Raw genomic sequence first — 26,503 nt, forward strand, 5'->3', positions numbered from 1 at the left:
TTGTCATGTAATAGCTCTGTCTAGGGAACTGGCCCTCTCGGATACAGTGAGTATCATGGCCTGCAGCTGTTTTCTTCTAAATCTCTTTTTTTAAATATTTGCAGAAGTCTGTATTTGTGATTTCCTACTCTCCTGGCTTTAGAGGAGTCATGAAGTATTTCTCATACTAATCAGAAAGACTGAACTCTGGTGTTCCTCATGGTATCTGACTATAGTTTTCACTGACACCTTCACCACTAATCACATATCTGTATTTCACAGAACATTAGTTAAGCTAAATATTAAACATAAGTCCAAGAGATCGCATGGTGGCTGCATTAAGAGTTTCTGAAGAGCATCCCATTAGGTTCTCACTGCGCTGCAGCCTTAAGATCTAATCAGCATCCCTCTTTGGATTACAAGGAACCCAGAGAAGTTGTTATCCTAATCTGTGTATGATCTTATAATATTTGACTTTCTGTAGCCACAATCGGCGCCCTGTCAAGCATTCCCATAGCAAAAGTACGTTTGCAGAGAAATAAGCCAAGTAATTGACCTGACAGGATGAGCAACCACTTCCTTTTGAATGGATACTTTGTACACTTAAGGCTGCAATGTGACTGCATGAGTGGAAAGTTCAAAATGAACCTTTAATTTATTTTTTTTGTTGTTCTCATAAGAGAATATATAAGAGAGATTTGGACTGATGCAGAGGTAGCAATTCACTTAGGGCTTTGCTTCTGTTATAAAATGGATGCTCACAGTTTGGTGGCCTATAAACATTGTTGGGATCCAGGGCATGAGATGCGCCTTTGTGGTCACCTCTTGGGTGTGTGGAATAGGTATCTTTCATAAACACATGCACTAAAAGAGAAATGCTTCACTATGTTGTGTTGGAAAATACCGTTTTTTCAAGCTTTTGCTGTTAACATTGTAAATACTGTCTTAGCTTAAGTTAATGTCTTTCAAAATAGCATAATTGCTTTAAATTACTGCTGTTTTCATCATTTTTGAATTTGTGGTTTTGTAATGTGTCACAAAACATATCTAAATAGTCTTAGAGCCTTTGCTGCTTTTTTTCACATAGGATATGGCGTAATGCCTCACTTGGTTCCCTGAAAACTTCGTATGCTTGTGACTAGAGCCAGCTTTTAGATAACAAAGTGCTGGCACCTCACATGAAGGGTGAGATCTGTTCTGTGCTGTAATCTGTGATTCTGTAATCTGAGTGTTCAGTGGCCAGATTCAGTTTGATTTGAATGGGACCTGGATTTCACCCTGAAACTCCAGGCCAAGGTTGCCATTGGGAAGCTGTAAAACGCAGCTCTAACTTTCATGAATAATCCTTTCTGAAGTGAATGCTGGCAGTGCCTGGGATAGGACTGCTCCCATAAGCAAAGATTACATACGCAGGATATAAAATCCTGTTTACACTAGATCCATTCTGCTGGTGTTGAGACTGGGTTTATAACTTCATAATGATCTGATCTTGCTGCAAGAGTCACACAATCTATGGGTCAAACTGCCAAAGAAATCCCTCGAAAGGTCTCCCATGAGAGAGGTGAATACAGTGTGTTCCTACAGCTCCTGGGCTGGATTATTTCTGGGCTAAAGCAGCCCCCTACACCAGAAGAGCTGTGGGGAGTGATGGAATCAAACTTGTCCTCATCTTTGCGTACCAATTTGGGAAACAGTTTGCACTTACTTATTTGCATACCTGTGGATTTTAATCTTGGTTTAGGACATGAAAAGAAGGGAGGCTGATACCCCCCTTCATCTTTTAGTGAACGGGTCCCTTGTGGTTTGCAGTATTGTGTCAGCAATATGATCATGTGTAGTATAGTAAAGTGACTGTTGCTTACAGTTTCCCTTCCATCTCCCTCAGGAAACCAGCAAACAGTACCATAGCTTCTGCAAAACTACGGGGAACAATTGTAACAATGTTCTCAAGCTTGGTGTTGGTGCCAGTGAGGTCACTACATTAGGTGGTGTTATAAATAAATAAATAAAATGTGGCATCTTTTCAGCCTTCTAACTTGTAAAAGGAAAATATGGATGGAAATCATTCAGCTCAGCCTATGTAGGTGGCTTTGCATTCAGTTTACAAGCCATACTCAAGCCTTATTCAATCCAAGCCTGAGTGATCTTGAATTGCTTAAACCAATTATTAATTAATATTTTTTTATTTAGGCATCTCACTGTGGTATTAGTCTTTCTTTTTTTTCTTTCCTTCCCTGTACAAAAACACGTATATGAGTGTAAAGATACGTGGAGTCATCAGACAACAGACATATGCTTTCCTGTGCTCTCTGCAGGGCTTGCAGATTCAAACACAACCTGCCTGAATCATAAGAACTTTAATTGAGTAGATAAAGAGGTCCTCATAATTATAAACTGCAGTAGGTATAACAAGAGGCTAAATACATAGCTGTGGTTTTAATTAGCTGGTGCTTCAAATTAGTAATTGTGGTTTCACTCAGAAATCAGTGACTTTATACACTGTTAAAGCCTCATCACTGTGCAGTTCATTCCTCATTATATCTCTCGGTGTGAAGCTTTCAATACAACATCATGCTGAGCTAAAAAGGCAAAAGTTGTAGATATTTGGTTATCTTCCAAGTGCAGTGGAGCTCTATGGAGATTTAATTCATTCTCACCAGAGATAGAAGAATTAACTGTTCTTTGTTACATATGTAATATGTATGTTTGTATGTATGCATTCGTACAGAGAGGGTGTGCATGGATGTGTGCAGGCATGTCCAGAATCTGTCAGGGAAGTACTGCTTACAACAGATAAATAACATCAGTGTGTATACTGAATCTGCTATTCAAATTGTCGTCTGGAATTTTGTAGCTAATTAACTGACACAAAACAGAGCCAAAAGCCTCATAACAAATCAAATATGGGTTGAAAGCACAGAAGTGTCCCTTAACGCTTGTCACATGAGAGGTTGTCAGCGCAAGTTGAAGCATGCATCTTTTCCTTTCCTCTTTCCTTTCCTATTTTTCCCCCTCCTTCAGGGTTTTAATTATATCTTCTCCCTCAGAGGAGCAGGAGCTAGTTTGCAAAGCCAAGAGACCAAAGTGCTTCTGTGCTAGTCAGTGGAGAAGTGAGTGTGGTCACTCAGCTTGTCGCCTAGGTCTGGCAGGTGCACAAAGTAAGCTGACATACAGATAAGTGCCACTCGCCATTGCTACACTGAGGCACTAGATACTTTTTTGTTTGTTTGTAGAATTATCTGATACTGGGAATCAAGTCTAAATCACACAAGGCTGAACTGGAGCATTGGGCTGTATGGAGACAAGTGCTACACAGTTAAATGGATTTGAAGATGTTGCTGTGCTTCCTTGACTTCACATTTGCTTTCTCTGCACAGACACATTCTTCGTGAGCACGTGTGTGTGTGTGTGTGTGTGCATGCATTTTATGGACTGTTCGTATGAATGCGTCAAAATGTATTTTATTCTTCTGCATAATGCTCTGTTAATTTGAAAAGAACACTTTTGTCTGTTTTCATTTTAGAAGTGTACTGACTGTCCGACTGCCCAATTTCACATAGTATTATGATTCCCAAATTTACATTTGGGAAAATTATTCAGTGGCTGCTTTTTTCTTTCAGAATTGTCCTCAGGAGTTGCATTGTTTATGATGTTTTGCTGCTTTTACTGATGGTAGCGAACATGTAACTAAATTATGGGGAAAACAACGTGTTGTCTTTTTTTGTCTTTCTCTTCTTCAGTCACTATGAGCAAGACCGGAGTGCACTTAAGCGGAAAGAATGGGAGAGAAGAAACCAGGAAGTCCAGCAAGATGAAGATCTCTTTGCTTCAGGTTTTAACCTCTTTGGGGAACCCTACAAGGTAAATTGCATTGTTATGCTTTACATTTTCAGAATGTCTTTTACCTGCACACATTTTACAAATACAAATAAAACTTCTCATCACCTGTAAGAAACAAAAGTATCGCCTCTGCCTTGGTACTTATACTCTTGAATACACTGATTATCCAAATCAGCATATGGCAGCAGAGCAAACTGAATGCTCTGCCCAACATCGCATGCTAGCCTTGACAGAATCAGGAATTTTGTTTACAGTCCAGTTCCATATTTCTTCCTCTAAACACACAGCAAAGTCCTGCAATAGAAGTATGTGCAGCTGATCTCTCGACAAGTGGGTTAATACCTACAAAGCTAGCACTTAGTCCTTTTATTTTTAAGAAGAAAATATACCTGAGTTATTAAAACCAATGTCCTTCCTAATGTCCAGCTAATGAGTCCATAAGCTTTCCTCTGCAATCATAACCATCCAAGGAAGTCTTTTGGGAGACTGTCTGAATCTTTGGGGAGCATAAAAAGGGTATGAAAAGGACTTACAACAAGTCTTATTCTCTCTAAGGAGCTTTGCTGTCTGAGATTTTCATCACCAAGGGATGCCCCCCTTTATGATTTTTGCCGCTTTGATTTTCAGTAAGGCATTCCCTGAAGAATTCATCAGAATGTAAATTTCCGTACCTCTTTCTCCTCCCAATCAGTGACATCCATTGAAAGGCCACCACTTCATCTTTCCATTTTACATTGTTAGCAGCTGTAGGGAGGATGAGGGCTCTTTGAAAATGGCCTGAAAAGGAGGAGGAAAAACTGGCATTATTATCAAATGGTGTCTAATAATTTTAGACTGGGAGAGTGTGAGGGATACACTTGACTCCTATCTGTACTTTGGTTCAGGCTGACTAAGGAGCAACAGGCCTCATGTCCTTGGAGTGAACTTGTGAGCTGGAAAGCCCCTGGCTCACGTACAAGGGAGTGAAGGTGTCTTGAAAAATCTTTCAAAAGGTGGTTTCGAAACCCAGAAGTGCAAGATAACTGAAGTACGAAACAAGATATCAGACCAAAAATGAAGACATCTATCTTGTCTGTACCATTGACTAGCAGCCAACTACTTCTCTCTATAAATATTACCATCAGGATGGGCCCAATTTGAGCTCTCCCTGAATTGCAGCTGGACTGCACGCCAGGTAACCCTCCCCTTGAGCAGGGATGCCTCTCAAGGGTAGAGATTCCTTACCTGAGACTAAAAGATCCTTCCTTCCCCAAGGCAGAGAGATCCCTTACCTGCAACAGATCCTCTGTATGTGACTGATAGCATGCTGAATTAATACTAGGAAACATTACTAATCCATGTAGCTACTCAATATTGTTGTAAATACTGTATGGATAATTCCATTAGACATAAACCATTGACCAAGTCTGAGACTGAGATTGGATCCAGCTGCACCTAGGCTCCAAAAGGAGTTTAGAAAGGAAGGGGGTTCACTCTGAACCTCATGACTCAGTGGGAGGGTCCTCTTTACTCTTTGCATCTTTGGTCTCTGTTCAAATCATTCTAACTTGATTCAAACTCAATTTTCTTTTGTATGTTTCTTCCATGCAGTAATTAATAAGGTGAACCTTGCCATCAAACTTACTGAACCTTGTCAAACCACTGTTAAACTGTGTTAAATTCCATCAAACTTATTGAACTCTGTCAAATTATTATTTTACTTCAATAAAACATATTACTCCTTTTCTCTTTTGAGTGAGGTGCATTCCAGTCATCCGTGACAGAGACTTACTCAGCCAAATAAGGACTATGCACTAGGACAGTTTGTTTGTGGGGTCTTTTTGGTTTGTTTTTATAAAAATCTAATCAGTGCACTATTTCTGCACTGGACCACACTTCAGCACCTTTATTTATGGGAATAATACCTTACTATGAACTGATTTTGTTGAGACTTCCTGCAGGTTGTGCAAATGTTTTTGTTCATGTAAGTGGTCATTTGGATTTCAGTAGGTAGACCGATATGCAAATCACTGCAAAATTTTGTGTCAGGATCTAAAAGCACCCCCAATATCTATTGTACCATAAGAATGATAATACCTGATTTTACATGTGCTTAGTGTGCGTGTATTTGCACCAAGCATACACAGAGCATATGTTTTGTCAAAAACTAAACAACTAAAAAGCAAAAAATTTTCCTGGTGATCTTCCTGAGCAATTTTTTTTTTTTTAATTGCTTTTCACCTCCTTGGCAGAGAAGTTTGTCAGATCTGTGGGATTCAGCAAAACATAATGATTGCTATCCTAAAAAGCATTGTAATTATAAATTGCGAAAGTAAAAATTAAGAGGGAATTGCATGCAAAAATAGTTACATCTGTCTTAAATTTGCACAACAAAGAGAACCAAGACTGTATAGGAAAGCTAGGTCTTGCCTACATTTTACACTATGGAGAAAAAAAAAAGGACAAAGTGATAGACTGGTATTTCCTTTGTAAGTTCTGCATTGCTAAGAACCAGCCACAGTACAGTTTCCTAGGAACTAATGAAAGCTTGATCTAACTCTTAGTGGATATGTAGTAACTTGTATTCTTAAGCAAGTGCAAAACTAAATTTAGGGTTTTGTTTATTTTTATTCTAATATAAATGCAGAGGCCATGAGGTGAGAACAAATGTGCTGCACATTCAGTTTGAATTCCTTTTCCATTTTGAGATGAACAGATGTTTCTGTGTGGATGAGACTCAAGGCATGATGCACACAACAAGCTGCACCCATCTTGTCTCTTCTGGTTGCTCTCAGTGGGAGCAGAATGAGATAAAACACTGCCCAGCAAAGTCAACTGTTTTGGCCTGTGATGGGCACAGGGTCCACATCCTCAGCTGGGCTAGCTCTACTAATGAGCATCAGCGCAAGGGATGGCTGGTACATTTCTGAAAGATCTGGGGGTGCAAGGTAAGATGGAGACTACAGTGACAAAGGGAAGGTTGGGTATATCAGGTCTCAGGAAATAGAAAACGTCTCTTTTCCTTTCTTTTATTCCCAGACCTGGTGTCCTTACTTGTTTATCATTCCTTCCTCATTTGCTTCAACAGTAACCCAGAGAAGGGACTGTAGGGGTAGGAAATACCACCACTGCTGTTTTGATGTTTTAAAGACTGAACAACTGGCAGCTGTTTTAAGATCGCTCTAAAGTTGGGGATATTAAAATTTGGTCAAAGAAAGGAGCCCAGATTTTCTCATGGAGCTTACTGCCATTGTGTATCATGAGATGTGTGGAGTATCTGCCTCCATCTATCATCTCTTTGCTCTAGCTGTTAGAGTATCTTTCTTTCTATCCCTCTGTCAGATAAAACATAGATGATCATTATAGTTTTGGACAAGTGCATGTTTCTGCATTGATTCTTTGTAGTATATGTATGTATACACATACATGACAAGAGATATTTATTTCTGTGGGTGTATAAAATACATTTATACATGCTTACTAAAAGATAAAAGTGTTCTTTTGAAGCTTCATTCTCTCATGTGGGGAAACAACACCTTTGACAACGTGATGACATCCAGCTTTTTTTTGGGGAAGGTCAGGCAGTGAAGGCTGCGTTGCCCTTTAATGCAAGTGGGTTGCAGGTCTTGCCTTCAAACTCTGGTGCAGCCTGCTAATGCTTGATTTTGCAGAAGTGATCAGAGAGGAGCCTGCAGTGTTATGACAACAGACATGTGAGAAAGCAGTGTTGGAGTTTTCCTGAGAAAAGCTGCAATTTTACTACTGAATTGTTGATACCTTTTAATGTTTTGAATTAGTAAAGAGTTTCAGAGATGAGTATTCTAGAGAAAACAGTAGGGGTATTTTTGTTACTTTTCAAAGGAATTGCCTCAGAAGAGTTCAACTTGAGAAAGAGAACGCAGTGGGCAGCATTTGCATTGGGGAACCTTTGGTGAATGTTAAATCATTTATCTTTTTCAGGTGAAGCCCCTACATGCTTTTCAAGTTTAGCATAAAAAAGATCTCCGCCTCTAATCCATAGAGGTTAGTTTAACTATGAGGCATGAGAAAGTGAATGAATTATGAAACCTCAAGTTTTATACAAATTTTCACAAAACCCTTGTAAATTGGGCCTATGAGTTTGAGTGCATTAGTTCTTTTCTTTGTAAAACTATAATGCAATAGCTAGCTAGCAAATTAGTCTTCCAATAGGATTCTATTACAGATCTTTTTTGAAAGCAGTAGAAGCAAATGTAGGAACGTGTATATTTCCTAAATTAACAAGAGTCTAGAATGAGAGGGAAGGCTACTAGCCATGAGTCACAAACCAGACATATAATTTATGCCTTGGAATACTCAGAAAATGCCGCATTTCCTTGATAGCGGCAAAATTGTGATTCAACATGCTGTTCAGAAAATAAGATGTACAGAGGTTTCCTTTAAGAAATCAGCCAATTATCCAGACTATGAAGGTAGAAATTGTCCCCCATCTGGAAGTAACAAAGAGCAACCATAAATTATGACTGGATTTTGTGTTTGTCTTGCTGGTATCCAGGCTTGTGAAGAATACTCTGCTTCTCACAAAAGCCCTGAATTTGTTGAGGAAATAAAATTTAAAAAATAATGTTATGCTTTATGTCTTAAATGCAGGTAGTACACTGTACTACACACCTGAGCTCATTCAGGTTGTGATGCAGAACTCTGGTCTTAGTTGTGTGTGCTCTAGTTTTATTTAAGCATAAGCCAAATTACCGCTCACATTCACTATCTGTTTTTTGCTTTGGAATCTGGTCCAGTGGCCATTGAAGAGAATAATAATCCTTCCATTGACTTCAATAAGTATTGGATAAGAGCTTTAGTGCACTCAAAATATGCTAAGGATGTTCAAATTAATTTAATCTCCATGCTTTTCAGGAAATACATTCTTTATTAATGCTCCCAGTAAATTACTACAAATAATAATGCCTAACGTTTATACAGTGTCTTTTATCCCCAGGATGTGAACATTCTGCATAAAACAGAGTTAATATCAAGCAAAATTATATTTATCATTATGTGACATGTAAAAGAAATTAAGTTGAGAGAATCAGATACCTTCAACACAGAAATGATTGAAAAGCTCTACATTCAAATTAAAATACTGATTGCCTCTGTGAGGATCTAGACAAGAGCTATTTAATGTGCTGTGATGTTGAAATGTTACAGTGATGGTATGTTGTCAGTACTTTTGTGTGTGTGGTTTTGGGGGGGGGTTGTTTGTTTGTTTGTTTTTGTTTTTGTTTTTTTTAAAAAAACTTCCACTTTCTGGAAAATAAGTTAACTGCACACTGGAAGTGTAGCTGAACCAGAGGTGAAGGTTGGTGGTCAGGCTTTTTTTTAAACTTCGTTGTTTCCCATGTGCTATCCCATAAGGAGTTAAAGTGTTTGGAGAAGGAGGAAACAGAACAAGTATGTAAGTGTTTAGACTTCGCATCATAATTCCTGCAGGGCCCTTAAGCACAATGGAATCTCCTTGTTTTAAATTTGGGGGTTGAACAGAGAGAGCCTGGTTTTGGCTGCTGCCCAAACAGCTCATTGTGCAACTCAGTTGAAGGAGACTGCTCATATACAAAGAGCTTATTCTTGGCTTAGCTAGAATATAATTTTTGCCACTAAAATGACCAACCTAGGGACTTACTTAGTGAATAAAAGTGATTCGTGGTTCTCCACAACTGGCATTATTAACTATGTCAGTTAGGAGCACTGGCAAAATGTATATAGATGAGAACAACACTGAACAGTTAATTTTTAAATCACTGCCTCAGTGCAGTGGTAATATATGTTACAATCCCTGAGAATGAGCAAAAGGAAATTTGCATTTATTATCTTCTTTTTCAACATTTTTTTATGGCATGTGCAGTACTAAGGAAAAAAATATCTTTCTGCAGTATTCTTCTCATCTCCTGACTAGTTCAGCAGTGGGTAATATAAGCAGATATTTCAGGAGAAATCCATGCATGGATTTTTTTCATCACTCAAACTTCTGCTTAATACTTGAGGAAAATGGGATCAGTGGCATGGTAGGATCGCTTGTCGAGGAATGAAGCGTGACACTCTCTAACCAAGCACAAGCTCATAGTGCTGCCTTTCCCCATCTTTAGGCCTGGTGTTAAGGCATCTTTGGACTGTGGCACTACTTGCTGTATTGAGTGAAAAAAACCCCTCGAACATAAGTAAAAGTATAGTTGGCTGTATCCTGAAGTATCTTACATACACTGCAACTTCATCATTCAGTTCCAGACTGTAGAAGTTAACCATCTGCTTGAACAGGAACTATAGTTTTGCTTGGCTTTTATCCTTTTAGTCTTGTAAAGTAATAAGCATGGGGAATAAGATGTTTTAGTTCTCTGCTGGTCATTTCAATGGAACGTAGAGGTCAGTAAGAAGGCTGGTACTTTGGGTCTCTGTGGAGTGAGTTAGAACAGGAAGAGAGAGGAAATAAGCTGCATATTAATTATAGCTTCCAGCTTATTTGTCCAGCTTTTTCAAGTGACAGGGAAAAGGAAAAAGAACCAAAAAACCCCCCACTTAATACTTCAAAGGAAGAAGTATAATAGCAGTGAAACACAGATGAGTCACTATTTATTTATTAATTACTGGAATTCAAAGAAAAGCATGATTCACAAATACAACCAGCCTGCAGACAATAGAAGAATCCCGATACTTAAGAATATGGCAATCATGTCTATTTATGTTCTATAAGAAAATATTTTTGAGTGATCTTTTATTTGAAGCTACTGTAGCATTTGAGTGGGTAGAAGCTTTTTCTTTTCTGGATTCAGATGGTAGATACCTCAGGTCAAACTAAACCCTCTATAGAAAAGTAATTGGAGTTACACTGGAGTGAAGAGTTTGGCGCTGTAATGTTTATTACAGACTACCCAGTTTCTATTTCTGACTGGACTATGGGTCAAGGGGCTGATGGAACAATAATACACTTAAATAAACTGTGTGATTGCAATTCCAATGCTCAGTAGCCAGTAATTGCACGTTCATGTTTTGCACAATATGAAGTGTACAAGCCCAACATCTCTGACATAAAAAAATAAGCAAACTAGCTTATTTTGCTCCTAACATCCATAACTGATGCAATTTAAACACTTCTCTGAGAGCATATTTAAGAAAACAGGAAGCAGTATACAAGTGTTACTCATGCAAGCCTATTTCAAGAGATTCTTTGAACACAGTTATTGATAGGTTTTTCTTACATAACATATGCAAAATGTAATTGAAATTAAATTAAGTGTCAGCATGACACCATTAAACAGCTCACATTTGCCATCTTCTAAGACAACTACTCAGAGCAGTAACTTCATAATCAGGAAATTACCCCCTTTTTTTTTTTTTTTTTTTTTTTTTTTTTAATATTTTAGACAAATAAAGGTGATGCCCTTGCAAACCGTGTCCAGAACACATTGGGAAATTACGATGAGATGAAGGACCTGTTAACCAACCATTCCAACCAGAGCCACCTTGTAGGAATCCCAAAGAATTCTGTCCCACAGACACCCATTGACAAAAATGAACAGAATTTTTTCCCAGAACCAAGAAACAGGATGATCCCATCTCATCAGATCAGTGGCCACTCGTCGACATCAATGCCTCCGCCTTCTTCATTGTCATCTAATTCTACTTTGCTACACAGTCACCAGAGCAGCAGGAAGTCGAGGACAGACTGGTCACGTGGTGGTCACAACTCTAGTGGGGCCCAGCCAAGCCAATCCAGTAGTCAGCAGAGTCGGACAAAGCATAGCTCTTCTCATGAGCAGCCACAGGGCAGGTATGAAGACCTCTATAATTGTCAGAGTGAGCAGCATAAAAGCGGAGGAACTGAGGAAGCGAATTCTATGGCAGCATCTTCACATTCGAGGAGGCATACTCATTCAAAGTCAGCACCTGGAGAACATACTTACAAAGAAAACAGTCATTCGAAGTCACCCACGGAGCTTGAGTTTGTAGGTCATGGTCCTGGATCTCCACTCCCTTCCACTTCTTTGTTATCTGCGAACAATGGTCTTTCGACCCAGAATTTCCCACCAGGACTTCACTGTAAAAACAGCATGGTCCAGCAAAAGCCTACAGCATACGTCAGGCCTATGGACGGTCAGGACCAGGTACCCAATGACTCACCTGAACTGAAACCTCCGATAGAAATTGAGAGTGGATATGGAAATCAGTCCTTTGGAACACTGCTGGAAGGAAAGGTGAACACACCTAGTTCGAAGAACAAAGTACCAAAGCTCAACATTCCTCCTGTCAGTGAAGTAAGTAGTTTAAAATATCTTCTCTCTAGTGCCGCTTGAGTATTTCATGCACTGAATGTTTTTCTCTGGAAATATGCAGTTCCATTTCTTGGAATTGCAGTCTAAAACATTCCTTTTTTCTAGAATGTGCATGACTACTTTTGGCAAAGTTTGTTGTGGTAGTCCCAGTAGCAATATTTAATGAAGTTTTAAAAGCACAGTTTGGAATATTAACATTACTTTTTTCTGATTAATATTGAAAGGCCAGATCTCTGTTGGGTGTAATATATTTATACCAGCTAGAATTCTGGACAGAGAACTCTAATATCTCAGTTCATTTTTTTTTCTTTTTTTTACTCTTTAATGCAGTTTTTACTCTTGCATTTTCAGTTAGGAGCCAGTTTGATAGAAAGATTGCTGTTTTAAACTCTAAGGAAAAATGGCAGTGTTCAAATTTCAGTGGTACTAAATAGTTCTACCAGTAAGGAATTTATTTGCAGAGTTTGCTAAATTCCTATTGCTTTTAATGGAATTAATGTGGCTTAAGTTCTGAGTAATGCTTATGAAAATGTGTCCCATTAAAGCTTTTATGCATTTTGAAGAGCTCTTAATATTGGGATTCAGTCCCAATCTCTGCTACCAACAGTTTAAGCTGTTGAATTTTGTATTGCTGGTCAGTACAGTAGTCCTGTGAGGAACATTTTACTTGGTTCATATTCGTGTTCATTCCAAGCACAGATGTATAATAAGGATACCAATTGAACTATTTATACTCTGTATACTTTTATTCAGAGTTTCTCTAAAGCAGTAACCTTTGCAAGGTAGGTTTGTAGTGTACATATGAGCACAATTGCAGTATGGGTTTTTGATAGCTTTCTGTTTTCCCCCGAATATTTCCCTGCTTGGTAATATTTTCATACTAGGAATGAGGAGCAATGCATTCTTAAAACACTTTATTGCAAAAGGTCAGCTTTTTCTATTGGAATAATTGTTTCAAGCCAATAATTTGTTTGACTATTTAAAATCTTGATGTTATTTATTAACATTCCAGGCAGCAACAAAGACTGATGTGTTTTGCAGTAGAGCTTGGAATAATTTTCTGGGAACTGCATCTGAAAACAGTAAAAGGCCTATTTATATCAAGTGGAAGCTGAGGGTTGCTTGCAGATGGTGTTTTATTAGAAAATGTATTTGTTAATAAACGTAGCTTTGTACAAGATTACTTTACAGATGTTTCTGTTTATTTTTACCTTAGGTTAAAAATCTGCTGATGTAGATGGCTTCATAGTCTGTTGCGATTTGTCGCTAGCATTGTTTGGCAAGTAAATGATTGCATGCAAAGGAAATAATGATGTTGCAAAAGCAAATACATTTTTTCACTTTTGCCATCTATTAACACTATGAGTCAATAGAGGCACTTCAAAGTGCAGCATTAATACAAAGTTTTTTTGGAGATAGAATGTGCCTTTTGCAACTTGTATCAACTATTAAGAATGCATTTTTTTTCCTTTAATTTTTGAGTGAAATCCTGGCACTGTTGAAATCAGTTGAGTTGTTAGCAATGTTTTTTGGGCACAGGGTTTCACCCACAGTCTTTTTGTGTAGCTCCAAAAACCTCTGGTGTGAACTGTTGCTTTTGGAAAGATTCCTAGTCACACAGATGAAAAATTACATTGTGAATTTGTTGCTGTAGCTGCTTTAGTTTATATCCTATATAGTGAGAAGTATAGGTCTATAATTAATTTCATTTATGATCAGATAAATGGTAAACTATAGGCACTTTAGAAATGAATGCAGATAATAATCTTAAAACAGTCTATGTTATAAGAGCAAACAATAATTTGAAGAGGGAAAAAAACCCCAAAGCTGTGTTAGGTGACGAATAACTTTTCCTTTCCGATACAGAACATATGACAACAGCCAGACTTATGGATCTTTTACAGGCAACTTTCCTCCTGAGTTTGGAGGGTTGGATTTTTTTTGCCTGTGTCAGGACTGTGAACTTTGGCCCTCTGTGTTTTTCCACAGATGTGTATCCTGAATTTGATTTACCCTGCGTTCAGCAATAAAACTCCTTCCAATCCAACATTATAGATAACTGGTTTAGTTTAAGCTTAATCAGAACTGACAGTGCACACCTGTGAAACCCATAACCTTTTCAGAATGACTGCAGCGAGTGGCTCTGTTGTAATCTTTGTACAATTGATGTGGAGGCTTATGATCCTTCGGTGGTGCTTATCAATTTATGAACCTTCCCTAGCCACCTCGAGGCGTAGTGATCTGCTTGGAACAGTTTTGCTCCTGCTCCATGGGTTTCCATCCTAACACTGCTCCAGGTGGTGGTGGTGATCTTCAAACTAGCAGTAGCAGAGTTACTTTTTTGGGACATTTCTCTACAACTTGTTCTGTGGCTCTCCGGTATCTTTGAGTCCATTTTTTCAAGTTGCTGAGTGTACACATAGAGATTGCACACCAAATGTTCTTCAGTGATTTCTCTCAAATTTTTGTGTGCTCTTAAGATGAGGAATTCTGTGAAGAAATAAAATTCTTAGGTGATGGTCCTGCAATAATGACAGCTGTTAAGATGTGCAAAGTTGGAAAAGAAAAAGACAAGTATTGCTGTCGTAAGGAGGGGGAGGGGAATAAGTAACCAAATATTTGAACAAGCAGATTTAAAAGATGAGTTCAGACTGATGTGGAAATATGGTCTCATTTATCATAGCTTAATGGAATAGGATGTTGAGTGCCCTGGAAGCATTCTGCCATGTGTAAGGAAGTGATCAATTTTATAACATAATTTGTGTCACTTGAGGTGTTGCTCTGAGAATCTTTGCTCGTTCGCTGGGCCCAATTCTGCCCTCAGAGATGCCAATTCATCTTTCAGCTCCTTTGGAGTGGACAACTTTGTTAATGCTTTGCTGCTGGCATGTCTCCACTGTGCAATGGGTTGTGGTTTAGTGATTTCTGAGTTTGTGGAGATTCATGGTAAGTTCACACAGGCTTACCAGACTGGGTCAGGATGTAGTGTTGGCAGCACTTATGCACCTGTGGACCAATCCTTGCCTCTGAGTGGATGCTGTTGTGTGATTTCCACCCACGCAGAGGTAGTTCAGACCTGTCTGCACCATGCATGGCTGTTGCAGGTAAAGAAATAAAAACAGCAGAGCCTCTGTAGACTTTTAGTTATGCCCTGTAAGGATTTCCTTATGATTTTGTGATCCTTCTGATTTCTTTTACCTTTCTCCTTAGTTTTACTTATCAGTATTGTTTTCTAAGGGTGAAGGTAAAAAATGTTATGGTTTGGTGCCTTGAGCAAAAGCCAGTATAACCACTAGTACCCGGGCTTGCCAGCCTCTGAGATTCAGAAATTGTGAAGCAGACCTTTCACAACTGCGAGACCATAAGGCCATCATGTGAATTCAGGGGGACATGCAGAAATGCACCAGATATCATGACATAGAATTGATAACAATGGCCCTGGAGCTAAAACTGATAGAAAAATTGCTAGAAAGCCTCAAGCTGGAAACATTATTTCCTTTCTTACTAACTCTCATCTCTTTAGTCTATATTTACATACATACTTACATACATATATATATATTAATTTTGAGCCTCCATTTAACATTTGGTAAATTGTGGCAAGCCTGAGACATTGCAAAGAGCTTTTGTATTATGTAGAATTCCACCTACTTAAACTGTATGATGGCAGATGATTGTTACTTACCACTCAGAGAACTGCACAGCTAAATCCTATGCATTTCTTCAAAAAAGTAGAGGTTAGACACCACAATAACAGTTGATCCTCTCTCTGCTGCATTAAAATCCAGAATCTTGATACCTGTATGTATATTTAAACCTCTAGGAATCAGATGCTTACAAATTATTTCAAATCGACTAACTCGGCAGGAGATAGCTGAAAGAAAGCCTGTAGTTTTCAGATTGGGCTCATACACAAATTACTGAGAGTACTGAGTAAAGCAAAGGGTTTTAAGGTCTGTGGGAACATCAGAAGATGAGTTCCTGGAAAATCTTATGTGCAGTTCTCCAGAACAATGCATGGATTTCCGATAAATGTTTAGGGACGGGAAATCAAGGGCAATTGAGATAATGTTTGATTCTCAAGGCATAGTTCTTAAATCTTACTGCAAAGTTGGCCTCGCATTCCTACAAAGTAGCAAATGCTGGTGTACCAGATTTTCCCCAAAATACAAAGCTAGGAACAAATCCAAAAGTCCTACAACATCTGTGTCACCACCCACTTAAGTAATAAAAAATGGAGAACTTCTATTTTCTTTCACTTTAGTTCTAGGAAAATATTTTGATGGGTTCAGTATACGGCAAAGTGATAAGCTTCTGTTACGTGTTTCAAATCATTCTGTTATCACTGCATGTATTGATTAGCTTAGTACTTTCTGAGCTAGCTATAAAAAAGGCTGCTCCCTTTCTGCATTAAAGAGCAAGAAAAATTGACAGGTAGATAACCATATTGATTGAACCTAAATAGTAAATGCAAGGGGCTTATATATGACTTATAAAACTCTTTATAGGAACGAAAGCCAGTTTAATATTTTTTTTTTTTTAATTAAATGGAAAGTAGATGTCATTAATTAACCACCCCCATACCTTTTTGATATACATGGTACTCTAGTTGCCAACTATAGTACATTACCATAGTTGTGGGCAAATCACTTTTTTCAGATGCTAGCTTTAGCTGTCCCCCAGACTTTGAGCTCTGAAGAATAATGGACTGAATCACGCATTAAGCTGAAATCCCTTCGCTTGGTTCATATTTCAAAAGTCTGAGGCCAAAAACAAACCCAAAGAGCAGTATTTTTTTGCAGTATTACAGGTTACAGCCATATGTTTTTCATTTGTAAATACTGTGAGAAGTAATGTTCTTGTGATACTTCTAAATGAAGACCATATGACACCACTCGACTGAAGACCTCTTATTGTGGCCTTTCTAAGGCTACTGTCCGATTGCTTGGACAATTGCTAGCAAAGCTATTTTGCAGGGATAGCAAGAGGACAGCTTGCCTATTTTAAATCAAACATAAACAAGCATGTTTAGGGCCTGATTTTGAACCACTGTCACCAAAGGGAACTTTGCATTTCACATTAGGCTGCAGAACAGGACATTTCAATTAAAGTCAGTTGAATAGGTGTGGTTAAAAGAACTGACCATGTATATTTGGTTTGGGGAAAGAAGAGTTAGCTTCTTTCCCCTTGTGCATTTGTTAGTGGGTTTCTGGTTTTAAGCTACTCCTAATCTTTCTTGCTGGGAAGAAGAAAAAAATCTCAGTGAAATTAGAGTACCTCTATTTGTGAAGAGTCAGTCACATGGTGTCTTGAAAAGTGGTATTTGTTTTCTTTTTAATGTTTTTGAAATTCCCAGTGGCAATGTAACTGCTCATAAGTGGCTTGTTACGGGTCCAAGTTAAGTGTAGGAAATGCTGTTATTAAATGGTGTCATATGAAATGTCACAAAGTAAAATGACCTCAAAGGCTTTGGGGAGAGCAGTAGCAGAATTTGTTTTGCTTGAGCAAAGATGTGGAGGCATCATTTAACGGCTGCAAGGGGACTGTGGGGTGTATTCATAACTCCGCCAATAGATTTGGTGTGTGGCTATGGGACAGTCACTTTGGTACTTCCCAAAATCATTATAGCCAGTTTTCTTTGTAGAGAGTTTTTTAATCAAACAAAAGGCAGAAATCTTTATCAAGCCTGTTTCCCATTTTGATGATTGGCCCCCAGTGCTTTGGTGCATCTGACTAGGAAAGGGGGTTATAATATTTACACTTCACCCTTAGAGGAATATTGTTCAGATATCTTATGGAAAAGCATTATTATGGCTGCTTTTCTATAACTAAACCTGCATCTTTTCTGCTTCCTCCCATTAATTTAAGGTAAACATCATAAGCCATATAAAACCAGCGTTAAGTGTTGTGATATCTTCACTTTGACTGGAATGTACTTTTTGAATAATGACCAGGAGTTGGTAGAGCTATTTTTTCAACATCTTGTTTCCATCCATGCAAATTCACAAGGAAGGATGCTCTTTTGATCTTGATAGTCTGCTCAGTTGTCAACTAACAAGGGTGTTCTTCTAGGACCAATCCAGTAGGTGTAACCAAGCTGGAGCTTTTGCACTATTTGTGGAACATGACCTGCTTTAATAAAGATATTATCTGTGAACTGTAAAAAAAGAATACTCATGTAAGAAAAGATGAGAAAAATGCCATTTTCAGGTAATTTTTTATGCTGTGTGTTTTCACTCTGGGCTGTGATCAGCCCTCGAGTGAACAGTATGCAAGCTTCTTACTGAGAACAGGATTGGCAGGTATTTGAGTATCAGCATTTGGCCTTCTGTGCTAGAGTGAATGGCCATTTGTAAACTTTACCATCAGCTATGTTAAATGTTATTTTATCCAACGCAAGCCTTTAAAGTAAAACACGGCTAGTTTGAAAGAACCTACCTACATATTCACTGCTCTTTCTTGTCATAACTTTTGCATATTTTTTCCACAAATTCTTCTGTTCTTCTCTTTGTAGAGAGCACAGGAATTAAGGTTTTAAATAGTCTGAGAACACAGAAGTCATGTGTTTTTTAAGGTACAGGCAAGAGAGAGTATGCACACATTTTTGCATGGGCAATGACAGCTGTTGTGAATCATCGCTGGGACTGAACCTGGGGCTTCTCAGGGCAGCCTCTGCTTCTTGAGCAGAAGCGAGCACTCTTGCTAGTAGCTATAATTGACTTTCAGGGCCACTCATTTAGTGAATATGATGGAAACATTACATCCAACACACACCTGTTAAATGTATAAAAAGAGGCGTTAAAAAAATACAAGAAAATCAGTGTGTGTAAATGTAGACTCAGTGAAGACAGTTCTAATCCTGATTAAAATAGTAGTCAAGTAGAAAACTGGACTTTTCTTTATCTGGTAGGTGTAGATCAGTAAGAAACAACTGGAATGCTCTCTTGCAAATGCCAGGAATCTGGGCGGCTGAACGGTGCAGAAAATGTGATTGGATATTGTAGAGGGTAATAGGAAACCAAACACAAACCACTGTTCAGATGCTGTGTTAGCAGTTGAGACTGAAATGCAGGTAGCGAAAGGTAAAGGAGGAGGGATAGTACCATATATTGTCAAGCTGAATGAAGATTTACAATAAGTAGAAAAGGTTACTTACGCAACAGAGGTGTGGTAGACATGAAGGAGATGTGGGTGTGATCTGAACATACAGTGAACCTTTGCTTCAGCTTTCAGTAGGAACATGCTGACCATGAAGCAGAGGATGGACAGTAGAAGTGAGGACGGGGAAACTAGACTTGCCGTAGGGGAAAGAGGAACTATGGTTCTCAAGTGTGGTTGGCTTTCTGGTAGGAATTGCAAGAGCAGAAGTCCTTAACTGTTCTTAAGCTCATCAAACTCCATCTTCTGAAAAGCTGTATAAGATATGCAAGCAATTAACCCATGATCCAGAAGGCAGCCTCCTTCTGCTCTGTGTTCTTGCATTTATACATTGCGTAAGATGCTTACTCGCATGCATACCTTTGGGTATTTTGTATGCTTAGTTCATTGACATGCAGAATTATACTCAGATTTTAAACCATAAGAGCAATAGCATATGAATCATATTCATAACATACCTTCAAAGCGTGAAAATCAGAGGAGAGTCTTACATGAGCATTTCCAGCTTTATGGCCAGAGCCACCCCACTATAAGCTAGTAGTCTCTGATTCAAGTATGAAAAAGCATTTAGGAGCTGCAGGTGAAAACATCATATGGGAATACTTTAATAAAAAAACCCCAAAACCAACAGAGTGAAAGAAAGTTGAACATATAACTTGGCAACTCTCTATGAACTGCAGATATAGGTTAAAGTTATTTAGTTGGCAGGCGATTGCTAGTGTATTAGCAATGTTGGAAAAAACAAAAATCTAATTTCTGTATTTTGGCTTGTGCAGTAAAGAAATTCCTCCCACATAAATATGTTCATTTCACCTTCTGGGAAGTAAAAAAAGGAAACTGTAGCTGCAGTCTGTTATTTAATCTTCCTGAAATTAGCATTTGGTGCTCAGGAAGATTGAAAGATTTAATGCCAATGCCTTCCTCAAAAGAAAGAAATGACACACCACATATGTTTTAGCACTGGTTAGACTGTTAAATGGAATTAATCAAAATCCATGTTAAAATATTTCCATGTGTTAATTAGCAATGGTTTGGAACATTAAAATACATATTGGCTTGGGAATAAATTAGTGAAGAAATATCAGATTGAGTTTGTGGGCTTTTAATTGCAACATAATATACTGTGTGTTTTAGAAAGGTAAATGTAAATACACTCCTATGAAATGCTATGGCAATGTGTGTTTAAAAATCGTGTAATAAAACAATCTAAAACAGGCTTTCATTACGGCAGAAAGAGTGATACCATTTCCCATTTTAAAAGAAACATTAAATTGTTCCCTCATATAATAAAGCAAGAGAAAAACAGTTTAAAAATTCCAAGAGTTTAATCTCGGGCCAAAGGAAGTTTTAAAATTTCTGCTTTGAAAATCATGATGATGTAGCAAGTACCAACACCAGGTCTCCTGTTGCGAGTAGAAGAATTCACTTTGGCCTTTCTATTCCTGCTGGGTCACTGCAAAGTTTTGTTTCCCATTCCCTAATGCCGAGTCTTGAGAGCGGCAGAATAGCATAAATTTAGTTAAGTATGTAAATGAGACTGAAAAAATGGGTATATTCATACCTTTAAATTAATACACACGAGGGAGGTAGAGATATCTGTGGTAGCATTATAGATACCTAACTCCTAACTGAGGATAGAGGCCATGGTTGGCCCACACAGTAGGGAGGACCCATTTCTCTTCCTAGGGAGGCAATGACCATTCTTTTCCATGACAAAAGAATATGTACAAACCACGTCCAAGAAATTTCCTGAAGTTGCATCCTGGGGTTGATCTTCCAAGATGACATTGGTGGGTATGATTTTGTATACATCCAGTGTGGGAATTTAAGAAGAAGGTAGGTGTTGATTTTAATTTTTTCTGTGGTTGCTGTTGAGGTAGCCATTTGTAAAATAACATTGTGCGTAAAGAAAGGGTTTGGGGAGCTGAGGGAGGAAGAGGCAAGTTAAGTACAGATTCAGTCACTTTCCAGGCTAATGAGCCTGTTTTTGCTTGGATTTGCAAAGATCTCTGATAGGAGTCAGTGATCATAGGTGTAAGCCTCAGTCCCCATTAATACTGCCAGTCTGAACATATTTCAGTTAATAAATGCTGCTTTCCGTTGCACGATTCCTCAGAATAATTTCCCATTGTTATATCCCCCAGATGCGTAAACTCGTTGGGTTCTATTTCTCTGAGCTGCAAGCTGTGACACTTAAATCCACAAGACAAGCTGGCAATTACTTCTGCTGTTTGTAAATATCCAGGCACCCATTTACATTTGCCAGTATTTTAAATATAAACATTGAGATAATTCTTTCTTAAATATGTTAAAACACTGACATGTACTCTTTGTAAACTGGCAAAACTGTAAAGATCCTCAGGTCTCTTCGAGGAGTCAGGATTTGGATTTTATTACTTAGAATTCACCCCAAATGAAAGTTTCACATCCTGGTCTGTAACCTATGTCTGTGGGGTTTAATCCTTTTTGATGCCAAGAAACCCTAACTTCCATGTCATCAGAAATTAAAAACATCTCAAAAATATAATTTCTACTAGCACATGCTAGTGACACTTGAATATACTTAATTTTAACCTTTCTTTACATCCAGGAGTAGCTTTCTTAAGTGGCTTCCTTGTGAAGTAAAACTTCACAGTATATCTTACATGGGGAAGAAAGAGAGATTGTAACATCTTCCCTTCCCACCAACACATGCAGTTACACATTGACATGAAATATGGCACAAATTTAGCTAGGGAAATATTAAAAAGAGTAGTTTTTATTCAGAGCAATTATCCTAGCAACCACATCATTTGCTGCACAATACCATGATCACAAAGGTCACCATTTAACATGGTTTCATGGTGAGGACGACGCACTGTGGTGTCATGGACCACAAATGGTTTGCAGATCCAAGTTTGGAAATCAGGGATTTAGGGCTTTGCCAATATTTCTGAAAGCAAAACTTTACCATTAAAGTTTCCTAAGGTCTGTGGAGTCACAAAAAGCAAATGAGGGGATATGCACTGTCTGTGCCAACAGTTGACATTTTTTCATTGTCATAAATTTTTTCTTCCACCACCAGATAGAAGATGAGTGTGCAGAGCGGAGTGGAGGCAGGGCTGCATTCAAAAAGCATCTGCATATGAATACAAAGAAATACATTTAAATCCCACTAAATTTCTACTTACAACTGCTATTGCTTTTCCCCCTCCACGTAGTGGTAAACTAGTTCTTGCCAGTTCCTTAAAACATAAAATACCCGATTTGCTATACTCCAGATAAACAAAATAAACCAGACTGAGGAGCAGACCCTTCTCTAAGGGGTGCAGAGGTGATTTAAAACACAGCCAGGTTAGACCTGTCTTACCCTTTGACGTTGGCATTGCTGTGCAAGTAATCCCACTAATTCCACGTGAGGACTAAGGCTTTCTGATATTGAATAGAAGAAGCAAAATTGGGCCATAAATGATCACTCTGATTAAGACTTATTTAGGACTAGCAGCAAGAGTGGGATGTAGCAGGGATATAGAGAATTATTGCTCTTCAGAGGAGAAGAAAAATTAAAATTTGCAAATGCTGTTTTCGTAAACACATTTTATTAAGATGTAACTGCACCTGCATTTCATCAAGAAAATTGTTTGCTACAGTTTTTAATATACTTTGATATATTGAATATATTTGATTTATTTTGATAATAATGTTTTTTCTGCTTTTATTAGTATTCTACATACCTTAAGTCCCTAGTCCCAAGTATCAGATCTTGTGAGAGATGGCCTGTTTACTTCTAATGCTCATCCTGCTTTTTCAGAACCAGCGTTTTAGCTATAATGAAGACTTAAGAAGGCAACCAGATTTCAGATGTTTAGCTAAATCAGGGATATCATATTACTGTTGACTTTGCTTGGTTACAAGAGCCAAGTGCTAGAAGGAAAAAGGGTGCACTTCTGTTAGTGTTTTAGTTTATGTTAGGAGCACACTTTGGAAACAAATCTGATGTTCCCCAGTTGCTGCTCTTTGGTTCATTGCGGAGTGGTCTCAGGATACGTGAACTAAATTTCTTTAGGTGGAAAGGAAAACAAAAGAAGCTGCAGGGATGCCTGTAACATGCTCCAGATGCTCTGGTGCTCAAAAGTCAGACTAGTTCCACGCAGCCCCTTCTCTCACCTCCTCTCCCACAAGACGCACACACCATGTTCACTGGCTTCTTGGCACCAACTCTTTCTCTCCACAGATCGACTCCTGTTGTCCTGTGCTTCTTACTAATGCAGATACAGCTTAATTCTCTGGCACTAGAACAGGTAGTGACCTGGGATAAAATTAACTGTCATAGTGTTATAGAAAGGCTGACTGACTTCTATAGTTTGCCTACAAGAACTGTAAACACCTATATGAGCAGGTGGCAAGAATGGAGAAGACTGACTTCTCACTGTGGGCTGCACCTCTACAGGGACAGCCTAAGTCTAGCTCTTTGAGAAGGGAAAGCTTCTGTAAGTGATGGTGGCAACTTCCATAACTAAGCACGTTAAAAGAGCGCTGATTTTTACAGCCTAGTGCGGGAGATTTTCCATAACAAATCTTGCATGTGGTTTCAGAAGTGGGAGCCCAGAACAATTCTCCATGTTCTTGGCTGCTCCAGTCATTTTGGTTTCTAGGGTGAGGCACATGTCAGGTCACTGAAGGACAGAAGGGAACAGAGGCATGAACAGAGAGAGGGATTTCCCCTTTCATTAGCCACAATAAATATGTTCGTTCAAGAACAAATAGCTGGAATAAGAAGACATGCAGCTCTGATGCTGAAGAAAAGGCTATTTGTGTCAAATATGTAGGAAATACTGTTCACAGATAAACCATTGTAAGGATTGTCCTTTAACGAGGCCAAGTTTACTTGGGATCCTGACTATGTAAAGGCCCTGTGTTTCATTCTTTTTCCCATTAGCTAACATGGCGCACTGCATGGTGAGTAAAGATGTGATTGCTGTGAGCTGGGCTTTAAACTATTTCAATAGAGCATAGTGCTTTACTGCAAGCTGCCTTGGACTTTGGTGCTGTCAGAAATCCTTATTGAGCGGGATTTCCAGGTTTAAAGTCAAGAGCCAGAGGCAGAAAGCAGAGATGCTATCTCTGTGGCATGCCCTTAATAAAAAGTTTGCTTGAACATAACTCCCTTATGATAGCAAACCTGTGTGTAATGGCGAGAGTATTTACTTGGCACTCTCCAGGATTACCCGTGGTATTTTGTTGTAATGGTGGCGAGAGAGTGAGAGAGAACTCCAGAGAGAGACCAAGCCTGTGGCAGTGCAGCATAGCGGGGGTACTTCCTTGACTGTCCCAGGCAGAGAGGTTGCAAAGGGGCAGCTGGGCATAGAATGAGAAATGGGTTTGCTTTCACCAGTGGGCTTGGAGCTCAGGCTGAAGGCAGCTCCACAAGTAAAAATGTGGCAGTTTGTGTTGGCAAAACAGGAGACTCGATCAAGAGCAGATGGAACTGAAGGCATGAGCTCCAGTAGGAGGCTGCGGCAGAGGACATGGGGGAACGCTTAAAACGTGCTGAGGGTGCGATACCTGACTTTCCAACTGCTACAGCCTCTGGGCTTCTCCAGAACCAGGCCGTTTCTTCTTTGTGGGGTTCTTGCAGATCTCATTTTACTTCCCTTTCTGTGGGTACCTGTTTGTTAAAAGTACTGGAAGTAAAGTTGATTTCTGCGCTGTGTTTGTGAACTTGAGCTTTTGCGGACTTCATAAATTATTATTTTTCTGACAGTGATATCATTGGTTTGTTCTCTCTGTGTGTGTGCATGTGTACAAATCCAGATCTAAAATTATAGATAAGCAGTACATAGAGAGGCGTATGACCACTTAGATCCACATTTGCAATACAGAGGCTGAAAAGGCTTTCCCTGGCACAGTGCTGTGGTTTCACAATAGATCACACATGACAAAAGTGGAAAGGAATTACATATTTTGTTGCCTCCTCTCCTGTGACATAAAGCCACGTGGAGATCTTCACTGCATCTGGTTTCTGATTTTGGCCCTGAATACAGACAAATATCACAGGCCCTAACGTTTCTAGTCCTCCCTCCAAAAGTGAGACCCAAGGGAATTAGTTTTCAGCTGAATGCTGTCTGTTCTGTTCAATGCTTAAATTTACTGGCATTGCTTGTTTGTCTTTTGCTGAGTGGGATCATACAATTACTTCTTTAATTTCTCTTTGTTCCCACAGCTATTTTCACACTTAGTTCTTCTCAAAACGAAGAAAGATCAGTTTTGTCCACAGTGCTGGTGTCCCATGGCTCCCAGCACCTACTGTTCCCCTGCCATGGGGAAGGGTGCGGGTCTGCAGTGTGGGAGCTGGAGGAGGGAAGGAGGAGAGAAGTTTGGCTTGTTGCCTACAGTGTAGGGAGCAGAGCTGCGTGCCTCAGGAGCTGGAGGAGAGGAGAGGAAGACACTGTAATCCCTAGGTAGAAGAGCAGAAAAGTGAAGGCATCCGTGCATGCTTTAGTGGACATGACAGTTAAGGGCCTGTGAAAGGGAAAAGTGCAAGGGAAAGGCAAGGCAGGTACTCACCCAGGTGCAGGGTGCTGGACTCTGGCTGCCTGGAGGAGGCAGCAGCAGGACTGCCCACCTGGACAAATGGAAAACCTGGAGGATATTCTCTTGGCTGACTTCTCAACTGCCTTAGCCTCTTCCTGTGACTTGTCTGTACCATTTGCAGGGAGTAGCAGTGAGTGCAATAATGTCTTTTTAGATCAGATCACTAATACATCCACTCTAAGGAGAGGTAAGCTGTGCATGAGACTTTTGCCGAACTCCAGTTTCCTCTTGTATGCCATCAGATGCACATTGCAAATAGCTGTGGCTGTGATAGCAGCACAACCTGCACTCTGTTGTCATAGAAAAGCCTGAACATTTTAAGTGAGTGCTTGGTGCCTGAGAAACAATCCAATATCATCTGTTAGGAAGCTTTGAGTTATCAAGCTGCTCTTAAACCTTGAGGTGATTATAGTACACATGTATAAGGTTTAGAATCAAAGTTTCTGCATTTGTCTACATGTATAAGAGAAGGTTATTCAAATGTGTTCTCCCACCATTTTTCATGTATTTTCATGGTGGTGATGGCTGGACTTTGCATATGGATTGTTGTAATCCTACATCCCTGTAGCAAAGTCTCACCTTGGATTGAGTGTCACATTGGGGAAGGAACATAGCAGATATTTTGGAACAGAGTTTTCCTTTGTGAATGATTGCTTTCTCTCTGCTCTGAGGAA

The 26,503-nt window shown here is 39.1% G+C and overlaps 1 protein-coding gene across 1 annotated transcript in view; it reads left to right on the forward strand.

Annotated features, from left to right (window-relative positions):
- Positions 1–1,069: 1,069 nt before the first annotated feature.
- Positions 1,070–26,503, forward strand: part of AFF2 (AF4/FMR2 family, member 2) — a 257,496-nt gene continuing 232,062 nt past the window's right edge. The window contains exons 1-3 of the mRNA XM_010569133.1: positions 1,070–1,074; positions 3,720–3,840; positions 11,190–12,080. Of these exons, the coding sequence (XP_010567435.1) occupies positions 1,070–1,074; positions 3,720–3,840; positions 11,190–12,080 (1,017 nt within the window). The remainder of the gene's footprint in view (positions 1,075–3,719; positions 3,841–11,189; positions 12,081–26,503) is intronic.

This window comes from Haliaeetus leucocephalus, unplaced genomic scaffold, assembly GCF_000737465.1.
Source record: "Haliaeetus leucocephalus isolate CR32 unplaced genomic scaffold, Haliaeetus_leucocephalus-4.0 Scaffold262, whole genome shotgun sequence".
Classification (NCBI taxonomy): Eukaryota; Metazoa; Chordata; class Aves; order Accipitriformes; family Accipitridae; genus Haliaeetus; species Haliaeetus leucocephalus.